This window comes from Armigeres subalbatus, chromosome 1, assembly GCF_024139115.2.
Source record: "Armigeres subalbatus isolate Guangzhou_Male chromosome 1, GZ_Asu_2, whole genome shotgun sequence".
Taxonomy (NCBI): domain Eukaryota; kingdom Metazoa; phylum Arthropoda; class Insecta; order Diptera; family Culicidae; genus Armigeres; species Armigeres subalbatus.
Genome location: NC_085139.1, coordinates 63,792,552 through 63,809,242, shown reverse-complemented (window position 1 = coordinate 63,809,242; position 16,691 = coordinate 63,792,552). Strand labels below are relative to the sequence as shown.

The following is a 16,691-nucleotide window of genomic DNA, read 5'->3' as shown; positions in this document are numbered from 1 at the left end:
TGTGGCGGTCTTTGAAATTGTACACGCTACTTTCGATACTGACGATTCGAGTGTATCATATGATTTTACCCGATGCAATTATGAGGAATTGAATATTGAGATCTCGCAAGTGAATTGGCCCGAGATTTTGAGCTTAAATACTTTAGACGAAGCTGTAGATCGATTCTATAGTGAATTGAATTGTATTTTTCAACGACACGTGCCGATGAAGCGGCAAACGATGAGGCCGAAAAATAAACAACCTTGGTGGAACAGAGAGTTGCGAAATTTGCGGAATCGACTACGAAAGGCTCAATCGAAAGATGATGACCGTAGGGCATTGGTGCGAGATTGAGGATGTAAATTCAATTCATTGAGCGCATCACGCTTTCGCTCATGTATTTCTCGGCTGGAGAGTAACATGAAAGATGACCCGAAGCAGTTTTGGACATACTTGCGAAACCGGACATCAACTCGCGGGACTCCTCAAACAGTCAATTATCTTGGTGAAACATCTTCAACGCTGATCGAGTCAGCAAATCTATTCTCGTCATTCTTTCAAAGCGTGTTAAGTAATAACTCACCACCTTTGGTTGAAGCGTACCTGAACGGACTGCAGACCTACGATCTCAACCTAACTGCAACAACTTTCATGGAATTAGATGTCCGGAAGAAACTTCGTGATGTCGACGGCTCCAAAGGACCAGGTGAAGATGGCCTCCCACCATTATTCATCAAAGAGTGCTCCGATTCACTTGCTCTACCGGCTGCACTGCTTTTCAATCGCTCAATCGTAGAGAAAACCTTCCCTTCGACTTGGAAAAGATCTTCAATAACTCCCATTCATAAATCCGGAAATGTGCACGACGTTCAGAACTATAGGGGAATCTCTATTCTCAGCTGCCTCGCCAAAGTTTTCGAAAGTATGATGCTGGATTTTATCTACCCAGCAGTTCAACACATCATAGTTACCGAACAACATGGATTTATTAGGAAACGGTCGACTACTACGAATCTTATGAGTTATGTGTCTATGCTAATCGATAGTATAGAAAAGCGACAACAAATCGATTCTGTATATGTGGACTTTTCGAAGGCTTTCGATCGAGTTCCTCATCAACTTGCGGTGGAGAAACTCAGAAGAATCGGCTTCCCTGACTGGTTAGCCACTTGGATCGCTTCATACCTCGACAACCGTTATGCATCTGTGAAACTCGGGACAGTCAGATCGGTTCCTTTCCGTATTACGTCCGGAGTGCCGCAAGGAAGCCACCTTGGGCCCCTACTTTTTGTGAACGATTTATGCAGCGAATTAAAATCTTCAAAATTAATGTATGCCGACGACTTGAAAATGTTTCGAGCCGTAACGTCGCTGGTGGATTGTTGCGCGTTGCAAGCAGATGTTAATAGGCTTTTGGACTGGTGTAACAGTAATGGAATGGCAGCGAATGTGAACAAATATAACATCAACACGTTCACACGACAGCGCCCTCAAATAATTGTCGAATACACTATGCACGACCTAACTTTGAATCGAGTCTCGCTCGTCAAAGATCTAGGTGTTTCACTGGACAGTAAACTTCGTTTTAGTGAGCACATCTCAACCACAACAGCTAAAGCTTTTGCCATATTGGGACTTATGAAGCGCAACACCCGAGATTTCAGCGATATTTACTGCCTCAGGACGTTGTATACATCGCTGGTTCGCAGTATTCTGGAGTATGGCGTAGTCGTATGGGCACCGTATCACGCAACGCAAATAGCTAGAATCGAACATGTTCAGAAAGCTTTCATCAGATTTGCGCTACGAAGGCTTCCTTGGCGTAATAGACGTGAGCTGCCTCCATATGAGCACCGCTGTGAACTCGTGAGTCTTCCTACATTGAGGAGTAGGAGAATGCTTCTTCAGAGGCTCTTTGTATTCGACCTTCTGCAGAACAACATCGACTGTCCTTGGCGAAACTCCGTTTTAATGCCCCCGAAAGAACAGTAAGGAGAGCAGACTTTTTCCGACGCCCTGCACACCGTACATTGTATGGGCAAAAAAATCCGTTTGACGTTTGTTGTGAATGTTTTAATGTTATCAGTCATTTGTATGATTTTAATTTAAGTAAACGGATGTTCAAGTCGCGTATTAGTTCTTAAGTTTTTTAGTCTGTACGATGAACAACATAGTCGAAGACTGTAAATAAATAAATAAAATAAGAATGCCGGACAGCAATCCTGCAAATATGGTGTTCGCTTCCGATCCGGCAGGTACGAGACGGCGTAGAGCACAACGAGCAAGGTAGGCAGACCAGGTGCAAAACGACTTGGCGAAGGCATTCGAGGATGGAGAGATGCGGCCTCCAACCGTGTATTGTGGTGGCATCAAATTGTTGATTCAGTGTTATCAGCTTAGATGTAAACTAAATAAATGAAATGATGCATCATATCGTATGAATGTCAGTTAAGTTCTCCCGATGGAATTTTAGAGAAAAATATTTGTGTTAAGTAGCAACAATTTAATTATGTCTAGAGGGTCCATTATTGGTTAGGGGTCCACATTCAAAGTTGGAAGATTCAAGATTCAAAGTTGAAAGATTTATCTCAAAAATCGTTTTTTGAGATTTAAAAAAAAATAATCATGGTGGGGTAGAACGGACAAGCGTTCTGGTGTGGGTAATATGGACCATATGAAGTAGGGTAAAATGCCCAATAGTGGACCCCCTAGTAGCAGAATTGTGCTCTTCCTATCTTAAATAGTAGAAATTTTCAACATATTAATTCTGCTTGATATCTTATAACAAGTTCTGCATTCCCTCTTCACGATCCATACATAAAACACTTAAATACATGACGTTATTCGTTGAAATTAACATTTTGAAGTCTGACTGAATTCGCCATATAGTAGACCCCTGGGGGTCCATGGTTCCCTATAGTCGACACTTCATTTGATTTTCATGTTTCGTTTCGGGACGTTCTTCTTCCCTATTAAGGACCCCCCAAAATATTCCTATAATGGACACTCTCGTGTTTATTTTTTAAAGAATTTAAAAAAAGTCATCTAATTTTTCTTTCCACAGCATTTACAATGCATGTAATCAAATCATAGAACTGTAAGGTAGGTTCTCCTTATGGAATTTCATAGCAAAGTATTTACATTGTGCTGTAATAATGCAAAAAAGGCTGAAGGATCCACTATTGGTTGGGGGTCCACTATTGGGCACTTTACCCTACATACATTTTTTTCACCGAAATGTTATTTTGAAAAGTTTGTATTATTCTCCTCCGAAAACACCAAGCATTCAATACACTCAGAATAATCTGCACGTAATAAATATGTGTACACTAATAGATTGTGATCAGTTAACCACGCATAGGGACGTTCCGATACTTCAAAATATCGATATTTGATTCAATATGATAATCGAATCAAAGTATCGATATCTTCGATATATTGAAATGAAAATATCGATATATCGGAAAATCATATGATATTTCAGAAATGAGAATATTTAGAATATATTTGTTTTAGTTATTCAATTATTATCGTATTACCGTATAAACCCTTTGCAATAATGATTGGAAATGATGTTTTTTTTTCTATTACATAATCCAATCCGCTTCTACAGTGTGCCAGTTCAACAATCATCGGCGGCGGCGTTTGTCGTAAGTTTAACCGGTAATGGTGGCATCGACCGCACTATTTTCCGTTCGCTCGAAAAAATCAACTGGAGTTTTGAGAAAAATGGTGAAGTTCCACTGACAATTTTTCTGTATTTCTATTCGGGTTATTCTGACATTCTAACAGAGGATTCTCTCTTCAGTATTTCTACGTAAGATTTTTTTTTAAAAAAGAAAAGTCTCTCAAACTTTCAAGAGTAATTATATCTTTTTATTTCACATGAAATTCCCTGGAATTTCGGCAGGAAATTCTTTTCAATTTTTCCCGACATTCTTCAAAATTGACGCAAAAATTTTAATCAAATAAAATTCAAAATTTGCATCGTAGCTGTAATATTTTAAGAAAATTCTTTTTCTTTTGAATTTTTATTTGTTTTCCAATCCTTCTAAATTCTCAATTCCACAAATCTCTTCCTAATTTCTAAAGTTAATTTATCCAATTTATCACGTCAAATATTTAATTTAATTCTTGTAAGGATTCAAAGACCAGCGGCATGACAGATGTTGCACGAGGCACGTCAATCCTAAGTGTCGAGTTGCCAAAACTATTAGTGATGGCAGCGCACACCTCACACTACCCACGCTACCGAGAAAATTCATCTGAACCGTTAAAAATATGACATTTCAAATCCATTTTGGAAGTATTTAATTTCACAAAATACACAGCAATTGTTATTTTTGTGTTGCTTTCGTCTGATTCAATATATCGGTATCGAAATCAAAAATATCGATATGACCGATATATTAAAAGCAAAATATCGATACAAAAATATCGGATATCGAAACAAAAATATCGATATTCCGAAATATCGGAAGTATCGGAACGTCCCTAACCACGCATTTGTGATTCATTTGTACGGGTAATGAAAATTAGGGATGCCAGATACAATTTTTATAAGTCTGTATCAATCTCAGCAAAATATCTGTATTTGTCTGTATAGTTTAGAAGGTACAGGAATTAGAAAATTATTTTAAGAAACCCAGATTAATCCACCTAGCGGCCTAGCCTTTCTCGTGCATCGTAAAATGTACCGAAAAAATCACATACGAAAGGTCAAAAAAGCACTTTAGGGGAATAGATCGCATATTTTCTATCATTGTGCATGTTTTTGCATTAACCCGTTTCGGTCTGACCTAGAAATCAAAATTGAAATAACCCGTGTAAGCTCATTTTTCGTCCGATTGCCATGAAATTTTCAGGGAAGAAGCGTCATCATGTCTATTTTTTGGTACATGACTTGATTTGACCATGGTGCCAATCCGGCCGGATTTATTAAGGGGGGGTCCTGGGTCAGATGCAGTCAAAAACGGGTCATTTTTTTAAAACCATTGATAAATGAACGAAAGTGACCAGAATGCTGATGCAAACGTGGTCAATCATCATTGACCAGCATCAGAAGTTAGTTTTGATACATTTGAATCACCAGGACATGGTTCCGGATGTTCCGGGAACCTGGTTCCCTGGGGTATCCCTGGGGTGGTGGACACTTTTCAAGTGAACACAACCCAGTCTTGCGACATATCAAACTTCATGGTTTTGGAAGAAAATCCTAATACATGAGTTTTTGGGAGGTTTTGGACACATTGGCCACATCCGGAAGTGTTCCCGGGATCCTGGTTCCCTCAAGGAAGTGGACAAATTTCGATTAGCACCGAAACCCATCTTGCGACATATCAAACTCCATGATTTTGAAATACAAGCTCAATAGATGAGTTTTGAGAGGTTTTGGACACAGTGGCCACGTTCGGAAGTGTTCCCGGGAGCCTGGTTCCCTCAGAGAAGCGGACAAATTTCGATTAGCACCGAAACCCATCATGCGACATATCAAACTCCATGATTTTGAAATACAAGCCCAATAGATGAGTTTTTGACAGGTTTTGGACACATTGGCCACATCCGGAAGTGTTCCCGGGATCCTGGTTCCCACAAGGAAGTGGACAAATTTCGATTAGCACCGAAGCCCATCTTGCGACCCATCAAACTCCATGATTTTGAAAAACAAGCTCAATAGATGAAATTTTGAGAGGCTTTGAGCACATTGGCCACGTCTGGAAGTGTTCCCGGGATCCTGGTTCCCACAAGGAAGTGGACAAATTTCGATTAGCACCGAAACCCATCTTGCGACATATCAAACTCCATGATTTTGAAAGAAAAGCTCAATAGATGAGTTTTTGACAGGTTTTGGACACATTGGCCACATCCGGAAGTGTTCCCGGGATCCTGGTTCCCACAAGGAAGTGGACAAATTTCGATTAGCACCGAAACCCATCTTGCGACATATCAAACTCCATGATTTTGAAATACAAGCTCAATAGATGAGTTTTTGACAGGTTTTGGACACATTGGCCACATCCGGAAGTGTTCCCGGGATCCTGGTTCCCACAAGGAAGTGGACAAATTTCGATTAGCACCGAAACCCATCTTGCGACATATCAAACTCCATGATTTTGAAATACAAGCTCAATAGATGAGTTTTTGAGAGGTTTTGGACACAGTGGCCACGTTCGGAAGTGTTCCCGGGAGCCTGGTTCCCTCAGAGAAGCGGACAAATTTCGATTAGCACCGAAACCCATCATGCGACATATCAAACTCCATGATTTTGAAATACAAGCCCAATAGATGAGTTTTTGACAGGTTTTGGACACATTGGCCACATCCGGAAGTGTTCCCGGGATCCTGGTTCCCACAAGGAAGTGGACAAATTTCGATTAGCACCGAAACCCATCTTGCGACCCATCAAACTCCATGATTTTGAAAAACAAGCTCAATAGATGAAATTTTGAGAGGCTTTGAGCACATTGGCCACGTCCGGAAGTGTTCCCGGGATCCTGGTTCCCACAAGGAAGTGGACAAATTTCGATTAGCACCGAAACCCATCTTGCGACATATCAAACTCCATGATTTTGAAAGAAAAGCTCAATAGATGAGTTTTTGACAGGTTTTGGACACATTGGCCACATCCGGAAGTGTTCCCGGGATCCTGGTTCCCACAAGGAAGTGGACAAATTTCGATTAGCACCGAAACCCATCTTGCGACATATCAAACTCCATGATTTTGAAATACAAGCTCAATAAATGGGGTTTTGAGAGGTTTTGGACACAGTGGCCACGTTCGGAAGTGTTCCCGGGAGCCTGGTTCCCTCAGAGAAGCGGACAAATTTCGATTAGCACCGAAACCCATCTTGCGACATATCAAACTCCATGATTTTGAAATACAAGCCCAATAGATGAGTTTTTGACAGGTTTTGGACACATTGGCCACATCCGGAAGTGTTCCCGGGATCCTGGTTCCCACAAGGAAGTGGACAAATTTCGATTAGCACCGAAACCCATCTTGCGACCCATCAAACTCCATGATTTCGAAAAACAAGCTCAATAGATGAAATTTTGAGAGGCTTTGAGCACCTTGGCCACGTCCGGAAGTGTTCTTGGGCGTCTGATTCCTTCAGAGGACCGGACAAAGTGCGATTAGCACCGAAATCTTGCGGCATGTCAAACTCCATGATTTTAAAAGACAAGCAAAATATATGAATTTTTGAGAGATTTTGGACACATTGGCCTCGTCCGTTAGTGTTCCCGAGAGCCTGGTTCCCTCAAGGAAGCGGACAAATTTCGATTAGCACCGAAACCCATCTTGCGACATATCAAACTCCATGATTTTGAAAGACAAGCTCAATAGATAAGTTTTTGAGAGGTTTTGGACACATTGGACACGTTCGGAAGTGTTCCCGGGAACTTAGGAAGTGGACAAATCTCGATTAGCACCGAAACCCATCTTGCGACATATCAAACTCCATGATTTTAAAAGAAACGCACAACACATGATTTTTTGAGAGGTTTTGGACACATTGGCCTCGTCCGTAAGTGTTCCCGAGAACCTGGTTCCCTCAGGGAAGCGGAATATTTTCGATTAGCTCCTAAACCCATCTTGCGACATATCAAACTCCATGATTTTGAAAGAAACGCACAACACATGATTTTTTGAGAGGTTTTGGACACATTGGCCTCGTCCGTAAGTGTTTCCGGGACTTAGTTCCCTCAAGAAAGTGGACAAATCTCGATTAGCACCGAACCCCATCTCGCGACATATCAAACTCCATGATTTTGAAATACAAGCTCAATAGATGAGTTTTTGAGAGGTTTTGGACACAGTGGCCACGTTCGGAAGTGTTCCCGGGAGCCTGGTTACCTCAAGGAAGCGGACAAATTTCGATTAGCACCGAAACCCATCTTGCGACATATCAAACTCCATGATTTTGAAAGACACGCACAACACATGATTTTTTGAGTCGTCCGTAAGCGTTCCCGGGAGCCTGGTTCCCTCAAGGAAGCGGACAAATTTCGATTAGCACCGAAACCCATCTCGCGACATATCAAACTCCATGATTTTGAAAGACAAGCTCAATAGATGAGTTTTTGAGAGGTTTTGGACACATTGGCCACGTTCGGAAGTGTTCCCGGGAACTTAGAAAGTGGACAAATCTTGATTAGCACCGAAACCCATCTTGCGACATATCAAACTCCATGATTTTGGAAGAAACGCACAACACATGATTTTTTGAGAGGTTTTGGACACATTGGCCTTGTCCGTAAGTGTTCCCGAGAGCCTGGTTCCCTCAGGGAAGCGGAAAAATTTCGATTAGCACCTAAACCCATCTTGCGACATATCAAACTCCATGATTTTGAAAGAAACGCACAACACATGATTTTTTGAGAGGTTTTGGACACATTGGCCTCGTCCGTAAGTTATAACCCGCCAGACTGTCGAGCTTCCCGTTTTAAATGGGTGATTTAAGCGCCACTCCTGTAAGGAGACCACCCAGCAGTTTTCAGGTTTGCCCGGCCTGAGACCCTTCAGAAGGAGGGGTTGAGTTTCCCGAACTCGGGAGGGAAGCTGACTGACTACCAAGAAGTGTGGTTTGGGGTCAGGTACCGTCTATACCATCTAAACTTCGTAAGCTAATCCAGGGAAACGTTAGAACTTAGATCGCTAGGGAATTTATCATCATCGGTCCCAGTTGCTCCTCCCCATAAGCCCCTTGCTACAAATTAGAGAATGGTTGGAGATGGATATCGGGTCCAATTGCCCAGTAAAAAAACAATCTACATACGATCACGAACTACATGAAGAATTCCTCATAAGAATTAATAACAATCATCGTCGCATTGGTTTTTGCTTGGGAACCACTGTTCTGCTTATTTATTCGCCATAATACCGGTAGCCTACCCTTAGGCACTCCAAAGTAAAAGCTCCTCTAGCTCGACATAAAAAGTTTCTTTATTCGGCAATTACCTCCTTCTTCGCATGCTTTCCTAGGCCTACTTCCTTCCCAATTTCATAGACGCTCACGGCGTGTAACTTTATTTGCGTCTAGCGTACACTTTCTTTATCTCCCTACCTTTATGCTCTCCGGATACCCGCTCTTCGGCTACGACGAATTAGTTCTCTCTCCTGCGGTGACGGTTCATTGATGATTGCGTGTGTGTGGATGTGTGGGTGTGTAGTAACTAGGACGGTCTCATTGATGACGATCGAGACGGGTTTCTGTTGTGCCATTCAGGTCACATGCGCATGGACGACACAAACAGAAATACATGCATGTTCTCCTAGTACTTACGCGCTACCATGGGTTTACGGCGACTCGACGAGTGTGGGTGTATCGGCGGCGGTATCGAAGCGGTGGTCTTGCTTCGATCCAGGACCGATGGAATCTCCAATGCGATCGGTTTTCGATGATACCTCCCCACGGGAAACGCGGGCTTACGCGGGAACGCGGCACGTGCGTTCGATTGCCCTCGAACAAGATGGCTGTTACTCGATGGAACGAGATTGCGATGGTCTGCCTGTCTAGGGTGCGGGAAAAACTGAATGCAACCCTCTTCCGGCCACGTGTGCCCCGGGAACTCTCCGAAATCGCAATGTGGGGTCAAGAGCGGTTTATAACAATGGGTGCTGTGTCGGCGTTGACCCTTGCTGCCACGGATCCCTGTAGAAATAGGCCCAACACATCTTTTACACCAAGGACACACTCACTTTGGAAAACATTCTTACCCTGTTTCCTAGCAAATCACACAAATTACACTTAGGCCGCCGGCTAACTCGTATTTGACTAACGATAAGCACTAAGGGAAGGACACTTAGATTAGTTATATCTACTTATTTAGAATCCTCATGTACTAGTTTCATTAGAACATAACACGACACGAGACAAGTTTCCAACCACTCTTGCCTCTTCGACAATTCGATTCGAAATGGACGAGACTAGGAATTTTCCTCAGAAAAACCGCCAGTTCGTGATAATAAGTTCTGGGTTCGCGAAATTGGACGAAGTTCAATTTCGCGAGCGGTACAATCTCAGAATTGCGCATCCGAAAGTTTAGAAGGCATGCTGACCTCTCTTTCCAGCGGCTGTTTTAAAGCGTACAGTCAAATCTCTCCCAAGTTCGGTTGGAGTGGGCTAAGCCGAAAAGGAAAGGTCAACGGTTCCTGAATGGAAACCTGGCCAGGTCGATGCCCGCTAATAGCATCGCAAATTTGCATTTGACCGTGATCGAGCGATTTTTAATTTTCGGCGCTTGTAACTGAGTTGGGGACTCATTTAAGTTGGCGTATGCCAGTTGCAACATTAGGAAGCACGTGATTCCTGTGCGGTGTATACATTTGGGGTTTAAATGGGAAAAACGAATAAACATGCAGATACGTAAAATAACGAAAACCAATGAATATTTACAGTGAACGAAAACATTAAAAAAGCGTACTTGTTACATCATTCCCCACTAAAATTACGAAAATTTGATTGGCATTGAAATGGAGATTACAATAACCAATCAAATTTTCGTAGGCCAAACAAGTCGTCTCCGTATCAAAACTTTCAATTTTCGGGGTCATATATGATCATCGTTGACCTGAGTCAACTCCATATCTATTTACAGATCAGGTTCCATTACAGATCCTGTCTGCTACTGACCATCAACGACGTGAGTCTCCGGTCTCCAGCGAAAATTTACCCATAATTATACTTAAACGACTGTTTATTGAAGAACAAAAAATGTGGGAAGGCCAAAACTACTTAATGTCCAAAGCGAATAAAGGTTTTTGATTGAGAAAGTTTTTCCATTCAAATATCCGGAAGCTTGTTGACGACCTCATTCATTCACAAGAAATTGTCAAAACACAAACAGATAAACGGCTTAAACTCCAGAGTTGTCGACAATACTCTGAGCAAGCGCACACTAATAACGAAACATTGTCTTCATACACCAGGACATTGCCGATAATTGAAGACGATATTCACGAAAGTTTCCACCTAAGTGGACGAAACCGACAAGTTTGTTGGTTATCTCAAACCCAGCACGTAGCGAGCAACGCGAGAAACCACTCCCTTGTCTTACATAACTGCATCGTGTTCTAGTTCGCTGCCACGGAAGTCTATCCGCGATATATGCTTACTGAGAACGCGACACGAAAAGCTTCTTAAAAGAACTTTCTTACGCCTGGTCAAGCCGACTGCGAAAGCTCTTCAAGCAAAACACATACTCACAAAAAAACCATCCAATCATTCAAATCTTTCATACAACCTTTCACTACAGAATCCAGCTACAGCCGAACTCTGGCACGCTCACATACAAGTACTTTACCGGTCTACCATACATACAATGTCAACAACAAGAAACTATAGGTGTAAAGTGAAGTGAACGAGGATCGCGTGCGCGTGCGACGACGATACTGTGCAAAAAGCGTAATAAATCACGAAAATTAGTGCGAAAAACGACGTAGAGTGCAACAACGGACGTCCTGAAGGACGTCCCTATGAGTCTCAGGATAGTAGAACACTATGTTGTTCCAATTTCATCGGTGTAAGTTGTTTTTTTTTTGTTTATTTCGCAGGTGCATCGGCGATGGACAGATCCACGGAACAATAGGTCTGACGAAGGAACAACCCAAAAGGGAAATGCAAATAAGCTGGACACTAAATCGAACAAACTGAATGTGGATATGATGATGGATGTTTACGAAGGATGGGAATGGATAACGACGATAACGCAGGATCTATAACTAAACGGGATGGATTTGCACGAAATGGGGATGTAAACAACGACATAAAAATCTTATTGGAATTGGATGACTACGGATGGGAAACGATGAAAATACTGAGAAAGCGACGTATAATACGCAAAAACGAAATTGACAACAACGAACGATATATAAGGTAATTACTAATCCATGCTAATCGAAATTTACTAACAATTGAATAAATTATTAATCTATGAATTCCCTTTTTAGGATAATAAATATGTACAACTCCGACTGGTCGACGACTATGTACAAATGCTCCGTAAAGCAAGAAACTAAACTAGAAAACAAATAACGCAACAACAAACTGAAATAATTTAGTGAGTGATAAATAGTTTACTAATATTCTATACTAATACTAAATTAAGGGCTAGTGAGATCGTCAGTACGTCCACTTCTATCGACCGTGACAAGCAATCCGCTGTAATATTGCTTTTACCCTTACGGTACTCCAGATCGAAGTCGTAGGCTTGGATTCTCAAAGCCCACCGCATCAACTTCGCGTTTCCCGACTCCGTACCGATGTTGAATAACCACAACAGGCTCCGCGCGTCAGTTACGACTCGGAACTTGGTGCCCTCGATGTAGTGCCGAAAGTGTTGGATTGCTGACAAAACCCCCAGACACTCCTTTTCTACTGCCGAATATCGTCTTTGCGTTCGATTTAGCTTCTTACTGAAGTAGCTTATGACTTTTGTCACTCCCTCTTGCTCCTGCACTAGAGCCGCTCCTACTGCCCTATCTGAAGCATCGGACTCTATGGTAAAGACCTTGTTGAAGTCCGGGTTCCCCAAGATAGGTGCCGACGTCAGGATAGATTTGAGCTCACGGAATGCTTCTTCCGCTTCCTTGCTCCATGTGAACTTCCTATTTTCCTTAGTAAGGAGATCAGTTATTGGAGCCACCACTCTGCTGTATTCCTTGATAAAGCGTTGGTAAAAACCTGCCAAGCCTAGTAATCGACGGATGTCCTCTTGTGTCTTCGGTCTGGCATAATCCAAGATCGGCTGAATCCGGCCGCTGTCTATTGCTATGCCATGCTCATTGAGTAAATACCCCAAGTACATAACTTGTTTCCGGCAGAAGCGTGACTTTTCCAACGAGATCGTCAATCCTGCCAGTCGCAGTCGATTCCCTACTATTTCGAGCAGCCGTAAGTGCTCTTCCAGAGTCTCGGTGGCTATGACAATGTCATCGAGATAAACAAAGACTCGCGGTTCCAGGTCGAACCCCAGAGCCCTGTCCATTAGCCGCGACATCGTGAACGGTGCGTTGATGACCCCAAATGGCAGCACCTTGAAACGGAAGACCCCTTCCGAAGTTCTGAACGCCGTAAAATTTCGACTCTCTTCCTTTAACGGGATCTGGAAGTAGGCATCCTTCAGATCTATGACGGAGAAATACCTAGCTTTACCCAATCGGCGGAAGATATCCTGCATGTTTCGCATAGGATACGAATCCTTAACCGTCAACTTGTTGATTTTTCTGGAGTCCAAGCAAACCCGCACCTTTCCATTTTTCTTCGGCACCGGAACCAGAGGATTAGTCCACTCACTGTAGCATTCCTCGATTGCGTCTAGAGCCTTGAACCTTTCCACTTCTTTCTTTATCGCTTCCTGCATGTATGGCGAACCCTTGTACATCACCGGATTACGTGGTTTCGCCCCTTCTTTTAATATTATTTCGTGCTGGATCAAAGAAGTTCTTCCTAACTTCCCCGTTGAGGTCAGCTCGAAGCCCTTAATAACCGTCATTAATTGCTGTCTCTCCTCCGCGCTCAACTCATGCTCCGTTTCGATAGACTCTGGATCTGGCATCGTTTCCGTTGGCCCTTCGAACACCGGAATGTCTAAAGTCTCGTCTTCCTCCTCTTTTGCAGAATCCGGTACTTGACTGGTTGGTTCAAGAGTGAAACAGATTGATTCATTCGTTCCATGTGAAACCGTTTCCAAGGTTTCCGGTCCATTGCCTAAGTCTATCATCGGCTTGATTCCGAACGCCTCCCAAAAGTCTGCCCCCAATATGATTTTGCGCGAAATTTCAGGTACCACGATTGTTGGTATCACCTTCGTTACATCCTTGTATGTAAACGGAATGTTTACAAAACCCTGGCATGCGTAATTCGAACCGTCTGCCGTGGCCACTCGAATGGCTGCCGGCTGCAGTTTTAATCTAAACCTCTCAATTAACTCCATTGAATTGAGTATGCTAATACCAGCCCCTGAGTCCAACAATGCTTCTGTCTCATAATCGAGCACCTTAACCCTAATGTGAGGACATCTACTTATTCTAATCTTTATGTGGTAGACCTGTAGAAACGGGTCGAATGGTTGCTGGGGAACTGTTGGCGACGTAGGGATGCTCAATTCCCCTGACTCGCACCCCTTCTCTAGTTTCCCTGCCCTGCGCTTGCTTGCGCGACTCCCACTCTTGCGCAGCGCTCACACGATCTTATTGTTCGCCCAAGATTACCGCATCCGTAACAGAAAATGTTACGCGGCTTCGTGCATTGCCTCCATCCGTGACCTACTTCTAGGCAATTCCAGCAGCTAATTCTTCCCGGACCGAGTTCTACATTTTCTCTCTGGCGCGCAGGTAGCTCCTGCTGTGTCGCTTCATGAAAATTGCGACTCGCTACCGGTCTGCTCCTCGGCTGCTGTCCTCTGACGTGATTTACTGGCGCTTCCTGTTCATAATCGCTGTCGTCTTCTGTGGCTAATATCTGGTTGATCGGTCTGCGTACCATCGGGTCTGACGTCGATTGATGTAGTTGATGGTCCGCCGCGTCAATGCGATAATTAAGATCGATTAGTTGTTGCAGGTCTCTCACGCGTACAATAGAGATTTTTGACCTATAATGCTGCCGCATGTTGTCCCAAATAACCTCGAACTTTCTTCTCCGGGACAACGGCTTGGACAACATGCGATCTAGCTTCTCGATCTCAGACACGAAAGCTATGAACGACTCTCCACGTAACTGTTTCCGCTCTTGTATTTTTGACCGAATGCCTTGGTCCTTGTTCGGGTTGCCGAAACGGTAGGTTATTCCGTTCGTAAAGTCCTCCCACGTCACTAGATCGTCGACGTATGTAAAGAACCAATCCGATGCAGCCCCCTCTAGAAGCATGTGGATGTCCCTCAACAGAAGAGCTTTCGAAACTCCTTCCCGTTCTGCCAGTTTCGTCGCTTTGTAGATGAAATTCTCTACTGACATTCCTCGTGAATCGCCAGAGAATCTTAGCTTCCACTTCTCTACTCTGCCATGACCTCTCTCTTCGTATCGCTCTTGCCTGTGTCGACCGTGCCTGTTTCCTCTCGGATAGCCGGGCCTAATGGTCCCGCTATCATAGCTGTACATCGACTCCTCGTAACTACCGCGATCATTTCCATTCCCATTTATCCTGGTGTTTCGCCTGAATTGTTGAGGATCCTCGCCTTCCGAATCCGAGTCCGTAAGTTCATCAGCATAGCTCGTTGGTCGGCGTACTGTTCGTCGCGGTTCATTCATCCCATTAGCTTGCTGTCCTACCCGTTCGAGATTACCCGTGTTCCGAGTTCTGTCCTCCCGGTTCATCTCACCATGATGGTTTTTGTCTCTCGTTAACTCTGCTAACATTCGTTTCATATCCTCCCATTCCGAGCGCGATACCTCGATTGTCTCCTCCTGTCTTCTGTTTGAACCCTCCGGAATTAATGACGCCGGTGCATCTGGGGGATTAGGAAATTCCCATTCGCTTTGTCGTACCGGCTTAATCGTACTAGTTTTTGGTGTGGCTGAACTGTCCTGACCTGATAACCCTACAGCACCCTCCGATCTTTGGATGATTGTGTTAATCTGTTCCTTATACGGGGATAATGAAGGACCAAACTGGTAGAACTGCATTATCTTTTCGATCCTAAGACTGAGTTCTCTTCGCAGCTTTTTACCCTCCTCCGTTTCTGCCATGCACCTTTTAACCCGATAATAGTAATGAATTACCCTCGACTCATACTTGGCTTCAACTTTTTTGGAGAGAGCCTTTTCCAAATTGTCGATTCTCGCACTTATATGTTCAGCTTCAGCTTGAATACTAAGATTTGACCTATAGTTCTGTCCTTCCTTCTGGTCGGCTTTGAATAGTAATCTCAAATGCCTTTGCTTCCCTTGGACATCAAGTTTAAAAACATCTTCTGGTTGATTTCGTATAGATAGTTCGTAATCAATCTCTTCGAGATTGAGGTCCTCTGCCCTTGGCAGTGAACGGTTCATGTTGATTGATTTACTCAAACCTTTAAATCACTTCAACCAGAAGACAAAAATAACAAAAATTCAACCACCCAGGACAAAAATTGAAGAAACGAGTTGCAATAGTATAATTATCAACCAGAAAAACTATTTTGGTTAAATAGCTGAATAAATAATAAATAACATTTATCAATAATTCACAGAATAGATGTTTTTTTTAATAATTAGACAAATCGAAAAATTACACTTGAGTGATTTATTATTTAGGGAATATTTAATAATTAAGTCTAATGTACAATTACAAACAACGATGTTTATTGAAATAAACAAGGATAAATAAATAAATAAATGCCAAAAATATCAACTTATCCAAATATTGAGAAATATCCTAGAAGAAACAATAAATTAAACAAGTCTCGTCCCCTTAGACAAAAACCAAACTGAACAATTAAGAAATCCAAAAAGTTACTTTACAAAACCTCAGTTACATCAGAAAATAGAAAAAATGCCTTGTTTTGATGGGCGCCACTTATAACCCGCCAGACTGTCGAGCTTCCCGTTTTAAATGGGTGATTTAAGCGCCACTCCTGTAAGGAGACCACCCAGCAGTTTTCAGGTTTGCCCGGCCTGAGACCCTTCAGAAGGAGGGGTTGAGTTTCCCGAACTCGGGAGGGAAGCTGACTGACTACCAAGAAGTGTGGTTTGGGGTCAGGTACCGTCTATACCATCTAAACTTCGTAAGCTAA

General features: G+C 42.9%; 1 protein-coding gene across 1 annotated transcript; it reads right to left on the bottom strand.

Annotated features, from left to right (window-relative positions):
* Nucleotides 1-12,067: 12,067 nt before the first annotated feature.
* Nucleotides 12,068-15,969, bottom strand: LOC134206209 (uncharacterized). The gene is made up of 2 exons (XM_062681898.1): nt 14,251-15,969; nt 12,068-14,029 (listed from the first exon to the last, which is right to left on the bottom strand). Exons 1-2 carry the CDS (start codon nt 15,967-15,969, stop codon nt 12,068-12,070), a joined length of 3,681 nt encoding a protein of 1,226 aa, XP_062537882.1.
* Between the last annotated feature and the right edge of the window lie 722 nt (nt 15,970-16,691).

What these genes read in the sequence shown, in the direction of transcription:
- LOC134206209 (XM_062681898.1), bottom strand. Translation starts at nt 15,969, where the DNA reads ATGAACCGTTCACTGCCAAGGGCAGAGGACCTCAATCTCGAAGAGATT. An exon ending in GCTGCTGGAATTGCCTAGAA is followed by an intron (nt 14,030 to 14,250) that starts GTAGGTCACGGA and finishes CCGTTTCTACAG; the next exon opens with GTCTACCACATAAAGATTAG.